This window comes from Podarcis liolepis (assembly GCF_965112155.1).
Source record: "Podarcis liolepis genome assembly, chromosome: W".
Taxonomy (NCBI): Eukaryota; Metazoa; Chordata; class Lepidosauria; order Squamata; family Lacertidae; genus Podarcis; species Podarcis liolepis.
Genome location: NC_139568.1, coordinates 5,945,800 through 5,961,657, shown reverse-complemented (window position 1 = coordinate 5,961,657; position 15,858 = coordinate 5,945,800). Strand labels below are relative to the sequence as shown.

The 15,858-nt window shown below is 51.3% G+C and overlaps 1 protein-coding gene and 1 long non-coding RNA gene across 2 annotated transcripts in view; one reads left to right on the top strand and one right to left on the bottom strand.

Moving 5' to 3' along the window:
* LOC310697728 overlaps positions 1-15,858 on the top strand; it is a 984,178-nt gene that overhangs the window by 271,738 nt on the left and 696,582 nt on the right. The gene's annotated exons all lie outside the window — the stretch shown is intronic.
* Positions 1-15,858, bottom strand: part of LOC310697812 (inositol polyphosphate 5-phosphatase OCRL-like) — a gene marked incomplete at both ends in the record, with an annotated part of 31,221 nt that overhangs the window by 3,942 nt on the left and 11,421 nt on the right. The window contains 12 exon segments of the mRNA XM_083484443.1: positions 3,908-4,111; positions 4,906-5,097; positions 5,547-5,657; positions 6,152-6,287; positions 7,989-8,092; positions 10,086-10,139; positions 11,571-11,713; positions 11,821-11,941; positions 12,651-12,833; positions 14,330-14,493; positions 14,496-14,533; positions 14,616-14,743. Of these exon segments, the coding sequence (XP_083340569.1) occupies positions 3,908-4,111; positions 4,906-5,097; positions 5,547-5,657; positions 6,152-6,287; positions 7,989-8,092; positions 10,086-10,139; positions 11,571-11,713; positions 11,821-11,941; positions 12,651-12,833; positions 14,330-14,493; positions 14,496-14,533; positions 14,616-14,743 (1,578 nt within the window).

The window sequence follows — 15,858 nt, the reverse complement described above, 5'->3', positions numbered from 1 at the left end:
TTCCCTGTAGCTTTGCTTCTCGCAATGAGGGAACCGCCAGAAGGCCCTCGGCGCTGGACCTCAACGTCCGGGCAGAACGATGGGGGTGGAGACGCTCCTTCAGGTATACTGGGCCGAGGCCGTTTAGGGCTTTAAAGGTCAACACCAGCACTTTGAATTGTGCTCGGAAACGTAATGGGAGCCAATGTAGGTCTTTCAAGACCGGTGCTATGTGGTCTCGGCGGCCGCCCCCAGTCACCAGTCTAGCTGCTGCATTCTGGATTAGTTGTAGTTTCCGAGTCACCTTCAAAGGTAGCCCCACGTAGAGCGCATTGCAGTAGTCCAAGCGGGAGATAACCAGAGCATGCACCACTCTGGCGAGACAATCCGCGGGCAGGTAGGGTCTCAGCCTGCGTACCAGGTGGAGTTGGTAGACAGCTGCCCTGGATACAGAATTGACCTGCGCCTCCATGGACAGCTGTGAGTCCAAAATGACTCCCAGGCTGCGCACCTGGTCCTTCAGGGGCATAGTTACCCTATTCAGGACCAGGGAGTCCTCCACACCAGCCCGCCCCCTGTCCCCCAAAAATAGTACTTCTGTCTTGTCAGGATTCAACTTCAATCCATTAGCCGCCATCCATCCTCCAACCGCCTCCAGGCACTCACACAGGACCTTCACCGCCTTCACTGGTTTTGATTTGAAAGAGAGGTAGAGCTGGGTATCATCTGCATATTGATGGACACCCGGTCCAAACCCCCTGATGATCTCTCCCAGCGGCTTCATATAGATGTTAAATAGCATGGGGGAGAGGACGGAACCCTGAGGCACCCCACAAGTGAGGGCCCAGGGGTCTGAACACTTATCCCCCACCACCACTTTCTGAACACGGCCCAGGAGGAAGGAGCGAAACCACTGTATAACAGTGCCCCCAGCTCCCAGCCCCTCTAGACGGTCCAGAAGGATGTTATGGTCGATTGTATCAAAGGCCGCTGAGAGATCCAGCAGAACCAGGAAACAACTCTCACCTTTGTCCCTAGCTCACCGGAGATCATCAACCAGCGCGACCAAGGCAGTTTCAGTCCCATGGTGAGGCCTGAATCCCGATTGGAAGGGATCCAAATGGTCCGCATCCTCCAGGCGTGCCTAGAGTTGTTCAGCAACCACGCGCTCAATCACCTTGCCCAAGAATGGAAGATTTGAGACTGGGCGATAGTTGGCCATACTGGCCGGGTCTAAAGATGGTTTTTTAAGAAGCGGTTCAATGACCGCCTCTTTCAGCGGATCTGGGAATGTTCCCTCACAGAGGGAAGCATTCACCACCCCGCAGAGCCCATCGCCCAGCCCTTCCCGGCTTGCTTTTATTAGCCAGGATGGGCAAGGATCAAGGAGACAGGTGGTTGGTTTCACGCGTCCAAGCAGCCTGTCCACATCCTCGGGGGTAACGGATTAAAATTGATTCCACGCAACTTGACCAGACAGAGCTCTAGCACTCTCCCGCCCCGGCCCTGCTCCCACGGTGGTGTCTAGCTCCTTCCGAATATGAGTGATTTTATCTGCAAAAAACTTAGCAAAATCATTTCAGGAGATCTTGGGGTCTTTACAAGGCCCCGGTGGTAAAGGTGTTTCCGTTAAATTGCGAACCACCTGAAAGAGTCTCCTGCTACTATTTTCTGCAGATGCAATAGAGGCGGCGAAGAAAGTCTTCTTCGCCGTCGCTATCGCCACTTGGTAGGCTCGACGTTGAGCTCTAACCTGTGTCCGGTCAGATTCGGAGTGAGTTTTCTGCCACCGACGCTCTAGCCGTCTCAACGATTGTTTCATCGCCCTCAGCTCCGAAGAAAACCACGGGGCTGTCCGGGCTCCATGCAATCGGAGAGGGCGCTTCGGAGCCAGACAGTCGATAGCCCTGGTTAACTCCGCATTCCAGCGGGCCACCAGGGAATCAGCTGAAAGGCCATCAGCATGGGCTAAAGCATCCCCTACCACTCTCTGGAAACCATTTGGATCCATTAAGTGGCGGGGGTGGACCATCCGAATTGGTCCCACCTCCCTGCAGAGGGGAAGGGTCGCGGAGAAGTGCAGTTGCACCAGGAAGTGATCTGACCATGGCACTTCTTTTGTTTCACTTTTACTTAGTGTCAGATCACCCACGTCACTAGAGGTGAACACCAGGTCTAAGGCATGTCCATGACTATGAGTTGGGCCAAACTTATTCAGGGACAGCCCCATGGAGGCCATGATTTCCACGAAGTCCCGAGCAGCGCCTTGTAAGGTCGTGTCGGCATGGATGTTAAAATCCCCTAGGACAACCAAACTAGGTGTCTCCAGGAGAAAATCCGCCACGACCTGAAGCAACTCGGACAGGGAATCCTTGGTGCAGCGGGGAGGTCGGTACACCAAAAGGAATCCTGTACTGCCCCTATTGCCCAACTTCCAGAACATGCACTCAGAAAACTGGATCTTCCCAGTAGGACGCCTGGTGCAAGCTAGTGACTTTCTAAAAATCACTGCAACCCCCCCTCCCCGCCCACATGACCTGGGTCGCTGTGCGTAAGAGAAACCTGCTGGACAAGCAGTGGCAAGGACAGGCCCATCTGCTTCCTCCAACCAGGTCTCTGTCACACATACCAGGTCAAATCCACAATCAAGTTGTAGATGGCAGTGGTTTTATTCATCATTGACCTGGCATTGCACAGCAACACTTTCAGTTCATGTAGGTTTCCCCTGTTGATTCCAGTATCCATCCGGTCAAGGCCAGACCCGGAGGCAGGGATAGTCTTCAAACAACGACTAAACCTGCCTCCTCGGTAATGACATGGTCTGGTCTTAGCGCAACTCCGCCTCCTGCCCATGATCACCGAGATCGGATGTCCCAGTGCTTCCCCCCCTGTGGAACTTGTCCCAGCCATCGTGTTGGCTGGGGAGCCACTCCCAGGCAGCCCTGATCCCGCCCCTTAAAAACAAAACACAAACTATACAGAACCAATAAAACAACAACAACAAAAAGGAACAGAACAATTATACTAAAATTAATCCCCAACCAAATATCCATTACACCCACCCACCCCCAACAAGGGAAAAAAGGAAAAAAAAGAAATACAAATTTAAATTGCCACCGACTGCTTGAGGACATTTTAAAACACATTGGAACAGGGAAGCAATTGCAGAACACTTCCCAGCTTCCCCAAAAGTTTGTTCCAAATAAGGGCCTGGGCCACGCCCCCTGGGCCAGTTGGAAAAGGCCCTGGAAGGGAGCAGGCCCTGCAGCCCTCACCCAGCCGATGGTCCGAGGCTTCCCCGCAGCAGGAGTCCCTTTATAGCTGGGAGAGAGGGCCTGGGCCACGCCCCCTGGGCCAGTTGGAAAAGGCCCTGGAAGGGAGCAGGCCCTGCAGCCCTCACCCAGCCGATGGTCCGAGGCTTCCCCGCAGCAGGAGTCCCTTTATAGCTAGGAGAGAGGGCCTGGGCCACGCCCCCTGGGCCAGTTGGAAAAGGCCCTGGAAGGGAGCAGGCCCTGCAGTCCTCACCCAGCCGATGGTCCTTTTCTAGGAAGCTGTCTTCTCCCTGAGATCAGAGGAGGAAGGCAAGAGCAAAAGACAACCAAGGGTGTTAATGGCACAGGCCCTGAGAAGAGAAAGAAACAGCCCGTTGGCTGAACAGTATCTGGGCAGATGGCAGGGAAATGCACACAGCGAAAGGGCAGGTGGGAGGACCAGAACCTGGGATGACTCAGTCAAGGCAAACAAAGGGCATGAACAGCACACAGGAAGCGGATGCACAGCTACAGAAGCTGAAGCTGAATGCAGCGGAGGACCCCCAGCCCCCACATTTCTGAGTGGAAGAGCAGCTGTTTTTCAAGCAGGCAAGCAGAGTGGGAAGGGTAGACATCCAGCACATGAACCTGCCAGGTAAATCAACCCCTTTCCCTACCAGGTCAATAAGTCTGGTGACGGGAACTTCGCCAAGCGGCTGCCTCATCCAGCACAAGGCTTCCAAGGAGGTCCCGAAGCAGCTTGGTAGGTAGCTCCCACTGATGGTGAGGAAATAGTCCTTGCCACGGTCAAGGTGAAGGACAAAGCTAGCCTCAATCTTCTCTTCCTTGCGGACGTACACATCCAGGGAAATGTCCCCCGTCTCACCTAAAACGGGAGGAGGTCAGGTAGATACACTCTTTGGCACAGCCAAGTTGGCTTGTCTGTAAATTAAAAGTGAAGACAGTGAAGAATTGAACAGAAGGACACAATAGGAGCCTGCTGGATCAGGCCAATGGCCCATCTAGTACAGCATCCTGTTCTCCCAGGTGTATGGGGGAAACCTTAACTTCAAGAATTAGGAGAAGAAGCGACTCAGTTCCCACCCCCACCCCACTTTCCTCTCTAGTCCTCCAAAGCAGCAGCTGCACAGAAGATGGTGACAGGATACTGGGGGGGGTGAGAGAAAGTGATCCTAACAAAAGAATATAAAAAGGGAAAGGATTTTTGCGCCCCCAATGTAACTTTCTTTTTTAGTTTACATTTCACTGAGTTTTTAAAAGTTTGGCTAGTTCTATATGTTCTCCAAGATATTTTTGTGCCTCCACAACATAAAAATACGCATTGTTTTTTAAAAAAGTAATTTTTGGACGGAATGCTCTCACTGGTTCCCTGCGATGCCAAAAGGTGTTTTGGGACCCTCCAGCATTGTTTGGCTTCAATTCATTTGTGTGTGTGTCTTTGTTTAAAGCTGGTCACACACACTTTTACACTTTGGGCTCAGCTGCTTTGACGTGTGGCCCTTGGAGGCTTGAGCATGGGGCAATGCAGCCCACAAATGTTAAGCCTCCCCTGCTCTACCAAACTCCCAAGGTTTGAGGGAGGAGGGTTGGGAAGAGGAGGAGAAAAGGAAGGCCTTCCCTAGATGAGCCTTGGGATCCCTTTCCAACTCTACACTTCTCTGATTCCAGAGAGAGACGCGCTGGGCTCCAAGTATCCCTCGCAGGGCTCAGCGCGAAGCCATGGCTTCCAATCCTGGCTGTCACTGAGCTTGGGGATAAAGGAGAAGTGGAGGGTGAGCTGCCCGTTGTTTGTGATCTGGAACTTCTCCTTCTGCAGCTGCCGGAACTTCACATTCTCAAACGGAAACTGCAGAGCAAAAGGGGGGGGGGGGAGGAAAGAGAGTGCTTGCCTTCAGCAGAAGCAAGGAAACGTGCTCCAGGGGGAAGTTTGTCCTTGGCCCCGGGCTCTCGTTTAGGGGACTGCACATGCAACAGGTCCACGTGGGGCTCTCCAGATACTGCTGCACTTGCCACTGGCCATGTTGGCTGGGGATGATGGGAGTTGTAGTCCAGCATCTGGAGGGCACCACGCTGGCTACCCCTGGAGTCTTTGCCTGCGAGGAAGAGGAAGAGGCTGCCGCTCAGTGGAAGGGCATCTGCCTTGCCTGCAAAGGTCCCAGGTTCTATCCCCAGCATCTCCAGGTAGGGCTGGGAGAGATCCCCCGGAAATCAAGACTGAGCTAGATGGGCCAAGGGCTTCTTTCCCCCCTGGTCTTTTTGCAGCAAACCCTCTTTAAGGGGTTGGAGAGGATCCTATTCGTCTTTACCTCCCTCCAGGGAGGGAAGGAATTCGTTCTCCATCCTGTCCATCAACTGAACAATATCCTCAAACACTTTCCGGTACCGTCGGTCAGCCACAACCTTCACCTATGGGGGGGGGCAGAGCACATTTGTTGGGGCTATGGACTAAAGGGGGGGCATGAGTTAAGAGCAGAAAGGCCTGATGCACCCCCCTGTTCCCAGCCCTGAAAGAGGCAAGTACTGTAACTCTGAGAGCTTCCCCAGGATGGCAGCGGCTGTGACTTCCAGAGCCAATGGGCTGAAGCCAAATGCTCCAAGCCAAGTGCCACAGAAGCTCCATTGCATGAATGGAGCCAACGGTTAAGGTATACAGTTCAGCCCATGTGGTCTGCCATGCCTGCAGGAGCAGCGTGTACTCAGAACAGTGGAGAATGGAAGCCTAGGGATTTAACAGAGCCAAAACCTGCCCACTCCTTGCACCGGAAGTCATTGGCCAAGGAGGAGCTCTGTGGAAAGGGGCCTGGTTGTTGGTCAGGGCCTGCCCAGATTCGAGGAGGTGCCACATAGCAGGCAACTAAAAACCCTGAATAGACGATAGCCCTGGCCAGGGCAGGTGTTACCCCTGTGAGGAAGAGGGAGCTGACGGGCTTGTGGTCGCTCCTTTTCCATTCCATGTGGCTTCGGTAGCTGAGATGATTCACGCTGCCTCCTCTCCAGAGGATTGGCTCACACCATGCTGGCACACGGCACTTCCCACTGCAAGGAGACAGGAGAGACACCAGGACTGTTGGACTGGCTGAGGCAACACACAAGGCTCACACAGTCAAACTTTGGCTCCACACACGGCCTGTGATCTTGACCACGGTCAACAGCTGGAGATGATGGGGCTTGGGAGTCCAACATCTGAAGGGGCGGACCTTGCAGGTGTGCAGGCATTTTGCCTCATGGAGAGAGTTGTTAGGAAATCAAAAGCTGCCTTCTACCAGGTCAGAATGAATTTCTGACCTCCCCCAGTTTGGATTCCTACATTGCAGGGGGTTGGACTAGATGACCCTCGTGATCCCTTCCAACCCCACAATTCATTAATTAAGTCTACTCTGGCTGGTAGCAGCTCTCTGTGGCCCAATCCTTTTTCAGGTGGAGGTGCCTTTCAACTTGAGACTCTGCATACAAAGCATATGGCACACCACCAAATGATGATCCTTCCCCAAAGCAAGGGGCCCCGTTATTCTTGTTCAGACACTATTTTTTCAGTGATCCAAAAGACCCTTTCTGGCACCTGAAATGCTGCCCAAAGGAGCCTGCCGTTTTCCGGCTTCGTCACTACATGTTCCGCCTGTCCTTTTGATTCCCCCATTACCACAGCAAGAGCAATGAAACTAGCAGGCCTAGGTGGCTTCTGACAGTTGTCAAGAACCACAAGAATATGCCAAATCCTGGATGGTGAGGCTCAATGGCTACTAGCCATAATGGCCACAGAACATACTCCACCAAGAGAAGCAGTATGGCTTGGAGGAGGGGAGCGTGCTGTTGCACTCAGGTCCTGTTTGTGGGCTCCCCGAGAGGCATCTCATTGGCCAATGTGAGAACAGGATGCTGGGCCAGATGGACCAATGGCCTGATCCAGCAGGGCTGCTCTCATGCTCTTATGCCCTGGCAGACTCATCTCGAGAGAGCACCAAGTCTCATTCCCAGACTTCCTTGACACAAAGAGGATTCTCATTCAGCCTGCTGCACCTTTCAAGGAACTGCAACACCGCTTATACACACCACGAAACAGAGGATGCTGGTTATCAGGACAAATGTGGGGAAAAGGAGCCAAAACATTTCCAGAGACTTTGAGCAGGGATGGCTTGAGGAAGACAACATATCACAGCCTTGCATTTCACAACTCGCCTAGCAGCCTTTGGCAACCCAGAATTCCATGCAAGCAAAGTGAACAGGTGAAGGAAGAAGAAGAAGAAGAGTTTGGATTTGATATCCCGCCTTTCACTCCCTTTAAGGAGTCTCAAAGCTAACATTCTCCTTGCTCTTCCTCCCCCACAACAAACACTCTGTGAGGTGAGTGGGGCTGAGAGACTTCAGAGAAGTGTGACTGGCCCAAGGTCACCCAGCAGCTGCATGTGGAGGAGCGGAGACGCGAACCCGGTTCCCCAGATTACGTGACTACCGCTCTTAACCACTACACCACACTGGCTCTGGAGAGCTGGATCTCTCTCTTCCTCCGTGGCTTGGTGTCCATTCTGGCTGCAGAGGAAAGGAAGTCCGTCCAGCCCTCAACTCTAGCCCTCCTCCAACAGCTTGCTTAGCACAAAGCCATGTTTAAAATATATTTTTTACTAGCCTGCTCAGGAGGATGGAAAGGCAGGACACTACTGGCATCTCGGCAGACTAGGAAAAACAAACAAGCCTTGCAGAAGAATGATTGAGAGGACTTACTTACAAAGGCTCAACTATCAAGCAGGATCTGTTTTAGAGTCGAATTTGTACGTCGGGATGAACTTGATCTCTCCCTCTGTGAAATCAGCAAAAGCTGTCTTTTGGGTACTCTGAATGTTTAGCTAAAGCCAAAAAGAAATCGCTAATCAGCAGAGAAGCAAAAGACCCCCTGTTGCCTGACAATGGAGTCTATTAACAGCCACTGTTGTGCTGGAAGACCAAGGTGAAGTACTAGTAGGTTAAAGGTAAAGGTAAGGTAAAGGGACCCCTGGTTGGACAGTGTTCTCGAAGCTACAAACATGAGTCTGACCAAACTGTGGGAGGCAGTGGAAGACAGGAGTGCCTGGCATGCTCTGGTCCATGGGGTCACGAAGAGGCGGACACGATTAAACGACTAAACAACAACAACAACAAAGGGACCCCTGACCATTAGGTCCAGTTGTGACCGACTCTGGGGTTGCGGCGCTCATCTCACTTTATTGGCCAAGGGAGCCGGCGTACAGCTTCCGGGTCATGTGGCCAGCATGACTAAGCCGCTTCTGATGAACCAGAGCAGCACACAGAAACGGCGTTTACCTTCCCGCCGGAGCGGTACCTATTTATCTACTTGCACTTAGACGTGCTTTTGAACTGCTAGGTTGGCAGGAGCAGGGACCGAGCAAGGGAAGCTCACCCCGTTGCGGGGATTCGAACCGCCGACCTTCTGATCGTCAAGCCCTAGGCTCTGTGGTTTAACCCACAGCGCCACCCGCGTCCCTACTAGTAGGTTAGCCAAGTGCAAAAAAAGGGTATACCTGCTGAAATCCTATCTTATACACACTTATTAAAGGTACAGGATGCTTGTGCATTTTTGCCCCATGTCATCTTAAATTACTTTGCTGCATCACACAACAGGAAAATCCTCTAACTCAGGAGCAGCAGACACGTGGCCCTCACAATGCTGCAGAACTCCAATTCCCATCATCCCTGATTACTGGCCATGATGGCTGGAGCCAACAGGAACTGCAGCTCAGTAACATCTGGCAGACCACAGGTTAGCCATACCTACAATATGTAATGTTATATGTACCAATAATCCATACAAACTGTTAACAACCACCAGAATACACCCTGACACTATGAGCAACTGCAAAACCATCCTCTTGCATCCTACGTTGGCTCCCGGGACGTTTCTGAGCACAATTCTGAGTGTTGGTGCCAACCTTTAAAGCCCTAAATGGCCTCAGCCCTGAAAGAGTGTCTCCATCCCCATTGTTCAGCCCAGGCATCAGGGTCCAGCACCGAGGGCCTTCTGGCGGTTTCCTCACTGTGAGAAGCGAAGTTACAGGGAACCAGGCAGATGGCCTTCTGAGTAGTGGCACCTGCCCTGTGGGACACCCTCCCGTCAGATGTCAAGGAGATAAGTAACTATACAGCCTTTAGGGAAGTTTTTAATGTTTTATGATGGTTTTGCGTATGTTGGAAGTCTGAGGCTGCCCCCCTTGCCTTCCTTGCAGTATCCTTCTCAAAGGGCTAAGGCATGACTACGCTCACAGAGTTTAAATCCACCGTAAGGTGCAGCAATCAGGCCTCTGTTTCAACACAAAATACCAATGATCCTTATGCCAAGTGGGAGAAAGGTCGTCAACATGATGAACACACAAACCTTGGAGAGAAAAATGTAAAACAAAAAGCACCAGCAATTTAGTTGGACTTAATGGAAGTCTCTGCTGATAAGAACATGTGAGCAACGCAGATTTTCCAGACAGATGCAAAACCTAGAGCAGGAAACCTTAGACCTTTAGATATTGCTGGACAGCAGCTATGCTGGGGCTGATGGGAGTCCAACAACATCTGGAGCGTGTGCTGAGCTAGGAAAGCCCTGTAACTGGGAAATTGCAGAGCAGTCCTACTTATTCCCAGGCAACCCTCCAACTTAATTGGGACTTGCTTCTAATTCAGGTTGCACAAACCTGCAACCTTAAAAAGCATTTGTAGAAGTCGCAGTCATCCTATGTTCTTTGCTCCTAACTGTCTGAAAGTGGTTTCTCTAGCCTAGGCTGGGGTATCCCAGACAAAGGAAATAAACAGGGCAATATCCTAAACCACCACATATAACACAAAGATGTCTCTCACCTGGTCGTAGGTCAGAAGTCTCTGAAGCTCATTTTTAGTGATCAGATGACAATGCTGGAAAAAAGCAAAGCAACCACAGCTACAGGCTAGCTCACGGGGTCGGGGGTTGGGGGGCAGCCTGCTGCCACTTCCTGCAATATGTAGTAAGACTGATAACTAGGATTGGGCAGTATGATCATATTAGGCTAGTGCTCTGTGAACTAGACTGGCTCTTGAACTGCTTCCAGGCCCAATTCAAAGCATCCCATTTGGCCTTTCAAGTGTTTCAAGGTTTGGGAAAAGGGTACCAGAAGAAGGCCCACTTATGTTTGCACTGCCTCTCCACTGACTAGAATCCCTTTCCCAGGGAACTCCTGCTCTTTCAAGCATGGCAGGGCCTTTTCAGTCATGGCACCCGACCTTTCAGAATAATCTCCCAAAGAGGTTCACCTGGCCCCTGCTTTGATGTCCTTTCAGCAAAGACTTTTAGAATTTCCCCTGGTTCTTGAATTCATGGGCAGGGAGCTTGTGGCCCTCCAAACCCTGCTGTAGTACACAGGAACATAGGCAGCTACCTTATATTGAGGCAGACCATTGACCCATCAAGCTCAGGACTGACTACATGGACTGGCAGCAGCTTTCAGGCAGAGATCATGCCCAGCCCTAGCTACACACACTGGTGACTGAGCCTGGAACCTTCTCCATGCAAAATGGCCGCTCTGCTTTTGCGTTACTGCCCTTAACAAACTGCAACTCCCACCCCGATCACTGGAGAAGTTGCCTACATTTGCTATAATCTAATCTAATACATCTCTGCCACTCGGTTTATGTTGCTCTCTACTGGCTGCTCTAGTAGAAACCTTAGTGGTGCAGCTGCAGCAACAGGGATCGCCGACACTGCACCCTCCTGGTGTTGCTGAAGTGGAACTCTCATGAGCCCCAGTCAGCAAGGCCAATTCTTAGCAATTATGGGAATTTTGGCCCATCAACATTTGGAGAGCACTATGCTGCCTGCCATAAAGAAGGCTGATCACCGAAGAATTTATGTTTTTGAATTCTGGTGCCGGATGAGACTCTTGAGAGTCCCATCGACTGCACGAAGATCAAACCTATCCATTCTGAAGGAAATCAGCCCTGAGTGCTCACTGGAAGGACAGATCCTGAAGCTGAGGCTCCAATACTTTGGCCACCTCATGAGAAGAGAAGACTCCCTGGAAAAGACTCTGATGTTGGGAAAGATGGAGGGCACAAGGAGAAGGGGACGACAGAGGACGAGGTGGTGGGACAGTGTTCTCGAAGCTACCAGCATGAGTTTGACCAAACTGTGGGAGGCAGTGGAAGACAGGAGGGCCTGGCGTGCTCTGGTCCAGGGGGTCACACAGAGGCGGACACGACTAAACGACTAAACAACAACAAATGCTGCCTACCCTGAGCTACACACAGGCAGGAATGTTACAGAAACATGACTCAATTTGCTTCTCCAGATAGCAGAGACCAGCAAGTTACATCCTTGTAATCCTGGTTTCGGCGCTCAAAGTCTTCCACGTGGGCAGCAAGGTGGGAATTGACCATGCAGAAACTGGTATTGTTGCAGACAAGCCTCACGGCCACACACCCCTTGTTACCCTGCAGGGGCGGAGCAAAGATGCCTGTTAGTGAGCAAGCAGGAAAGAGGGGGAAACTGGTTGGCAGAGATTAGAAAAACAGATAGACAGACAGAAAGATAGACGTAGGGAATTCCACTCTCAGGGTCTACTCCCCATCTTCCCCATGATGCCTGTGCCCACTGTCTCCCTCATCACTTCCTTGATGCGGCTGAGCTGGTCCTTCCGGACAAAGATGAGCAACATCATTCCGACTAGACGGACCAGCTGCACCTAGAAGATGCAAGGTACTGGGATGTCTACCAGCTCTGTTCATTGCTTGCTGTCCTGGGCCGGCTGGATGCAGATAGGAGTGGCAGGTGGCACCAACTGGGGATCCCCCAAGGGAAGAAGGCTCAGAGCCAGGGAACTGGTGGGGGGTCGTCAGAGGGAGAAGAGGGAGCAGACTGTGAGCAAGAGGAGGTGTTGGAAACTGAAGAGGCAGGAGGGCAGGAAGATTCTGTGGCAAACAGCAGCCCAGAATCCGAGGCAGAAGTGGAGGCTGGAGGCGGGGGTCAAGAGGCAGAGATCAGGCAGGCTGCTGAAGAAGCCAGGGGGTCTCCCCATCCTGCTGCGATCAGCTCCCCTCCCTGCTGGTCTCCCAGAACACAGAGAAATTAAGAGGAGGGAGCAAAGACAGGCAAGGTGTCAGAGTCTCAGGTTGCTTGGGAAGGACCAGGGGGAGGAGGAGACTTCAGAGAGTGGTGGGAGGGTAGCAACCTTCAGCCTTCACAACTACCTCACTGGGGCAAGACCTGTTAGGAAAGGTTTCTGTGATCATGAGGCCTGCACGGTTTGGGTTTCTTTGAATAAAGAATGTTGGCTTCTTTTGAATAAAACACCACTGACACCAGGTGTTTTTTCTTGCTGACCTCCTCCTCCTCCTCACTCCAGCTCCTGACAGCTGTCTGGCTGCTGAAGAAATGGGTGGGGTTGGACTTACTTTCTTGTACTTGGATTTGGAACGCAAAGCCTTTTCCACAGCTGTCAGCCACTCTTGCTCCTTTGTCGAGTCCAAGTAGAAGAAAGCCTCTGTGCTCAGGTCCAGCTCCTGGAACCGAATGCCCAAGTGCCAAAGAGAAGGATGTGGAACTGCAGGAATAGGACTCCAATCGGAACAGACGTGCTGGTTAAATATGCAAAGACAACAGGAGTGTGCAAGGGCAGGCAAGATCAGGACCAAGAACAAACAAGTAATACCAGCCACTTCTTCCTCAGCTTAGCTATTCGGGGCCCCAAAGGAGCTTTGCTAATGAAAGAAAAAAAGCTTTTCCCTTGTATTTTTTAAGATGTGTCAGCCAGCCTGATATCTAAGCACTATCCCAGTAGCCACAGGCAACCAGAAATTCTTTGAAGGCAAGTGAGTTGGTTGATCTCTCCATTCTTCCTTCACCTGGCAACCTGGTTTCCAGGCTGGCTTTCCAGGAGCAGAAAACCACCTCTCAGATCTGCTGTGCCAAGCTTGTTTGCTAGAAGATTACCCCGTAACACCCTTGTCCTCTTTGCAAACCTCCTAAATGGCTAGCCTTCTGTGTTTCCATGCTGGCCATGAAGGAATGGGCATTCCCGACTCTGAAAACAGCACAGAAATACAGCACAGAAACAGTAGCATCTGAAGCTGCTAACCACATACTGATAAACATATCATAAAAGCAGACATGAAAAACAAATGGCCACTGGGTACTACTAACAGTGGGACACGGGTGGCGCTGTGGGTTAAACCACAGAGCCTAGGACTTGCAGATCAGAAGGTCTGCGGTTCAAATCCTCACGACGGGGTGAGCTCCCGTTGCTCGGTCCCTGCTCCTGCCAACCTAGCAGTTCGAAAGCACGTCCAAGTGCAAGTAGATCAATAAGTGCCGCTCCGGCGGGAAGGTAAACGGCGTTTCCATGCGCTGCTCTGGTTCGCCAGAAGCGGCTTAGTCAATCTGGCCACATGACCCGAAAGCTGCACGCCGGCTCCCTCGGCCAATAAAGTGAGATGAGCACCGCAACCCCATAGTCAACCACGACTGGACCTAATGGTCAGGGGTCCCTTTACCTTTACCTTACTACTAACAGTACAAGGAAATAACCAAAGCAAAAACTCAAAAACTTTGTTTGAAGTAGTAAGCTTAGCATTATAAGGATGGCCCACACCAAGTGTTGGGGGGGGTCACACCTCCCTGTCCTCCAGCACAGCTTTTAGGAGGAGTTCCAAAGGTTTTGCTTCAGTTTTGGATTAACTGCATCTTGTCACAATGTCTGAAGCTGCACAAACCGCTTCATTTGAACCATGGCTCATTGAAACAAGCCACCTTCCAATCGTGGGTTTACAAAGCTGGTAAAATGAACCACCATAGGATCTGGACACACCAAACTGTGGTTAATTTAAAATCCAAGTGGAAGCTTCCCAATAGGCTTGGGGTGGGGGAGAGGTGTGCAAACCTGGAGGAGAGGCTGCCGTTCTGCTCATAATATGAAGCCACGGTTCAGTATGTGGCACCAAGGAAAATTGCCCACCACAACTAATACTTTCAATTACCCACCCATGTGGCCTGAGTGAACAGGACAGACTTTGCCTGGCACCCAACAATAAAGCTGTCATGTAGATGTCGCTTTCTCCAGCCCCAACTCTGATACAGGTTCCACTGGTCTTTGCACTTTTGCATGATCTGACCTGAAATTCTGGGTGTTGACATATTCCTTCTCTCTCTTGGCGAGGACGTGCTTGATGAGTCCCTCTCTCTGTCCGGACTGCGTATGTGTGGAAGGCACAAAGAGCTTGCGCATAGTGTGCGTCATTGGGGTTGCTTCTTGCTCATGCTCTCATTGTCACGGATACGCCTCAGGGAGATGAGAACAGAACTCAAGTAGCCCTTAAAAGCAAGGAGGTGGGAGGGCACAGTACACCTCTAAGGCAACTTACAGCCTGCTTGGTGGCAGCGGTGGGGGTGGAGGCTCCCGGCGGGCACTCATTTGCTGATTCTGCAGGTTTCTTTCCTTCTCCATGAAGTTATCCTCGAATCCCAGAATTCCGGAGAGAGGAAAAGACTTCTGAGGTTAGAGAGGCTTCAGAACCGTTTGGGGACGTTTCGGGAAAGGAACTTAGAAAATACTTAACTGCAGGAAAATGTTCCTGCCTCCGCACAGCACCACATTTGCCGGACAATTGCCTCTCAGCTTATGCATGTTTACGAAGGGTTGTGGAGGCAACAGGTCCTCCCCTCAAGGCCTTTTCCTCTAAAGGAGGTAGACTGGTCTTCTCCAATCCTCTGGCCACTGCTGAGTTTTCCAAACTTTCTGGCATATTGCGTGGAGCACCTTAACAGCATCATCTTTAACAAAATTTAATAGTTCAGCTGGAATATCATCACTTCCACTGGCCTTGTTATTAGCAGTGCTTTCTAAGGCCCATTTGACTTTGCTCTCCAGGATGTCAGGCTCATGGTCAGCAACCACACTACCTGGGGTGTATGAGACATCCATATCTTTCTGGTATAATTCCTCTGTGTATTCTTGCCACCTCTTCTTGACGTCTTCTGCTTCTGTTAGGTCCTTTCCACCTTTGTCCTTTATTATGGTACTCTTTGTATGAAATGTTCCTTTCATAGCTCCAGTTTTCTTGAACAGATCTCTGGTTCTTCTCATTCTGTTGTTTTCCTCTATTTCTTTGCATTGCTCGTTTAAGAAGGCCCTCTTGTCTCTCCCTGCTATTTTTTGGAAATCTGCATTCAATTTCCTGTATCTTTCACTATCTCCCTCGCATTTTGCTTGCCTTCTCCAAGTCCACCTTTCCTTTTGAAGCAAAATGTCCTTGAAATGGGGGAGAAATGCCCTGCATGAAGTCTTGGGTTTGCAATTTGGGGAGAGGGAAGACTGTCTGCGGCGCTGGGGAGCGGGCAGGCTGGCGAGGCCCCCTAGATCTAGAGGCCCTAGGCTTCAGCCTACTTAGCCTATACATAAATCCGGCCCTGCCTATGTCACAGTGAGCACAGGCCCATCGATCACGTGCAAGCCATTCTGCGTGTTGGGAAGGAGCCTCCTGTTCTGGGCCAGGGGGAAGAGTGACACCAGCAGAAGACTGGGTGGTGGGGTCGAAGCTGATCCCAGGGAGCACGTGAGGAGTCAAGGCTTCCCGCATGTTTAGGTGGAATCTTCTTTCTTGTAGT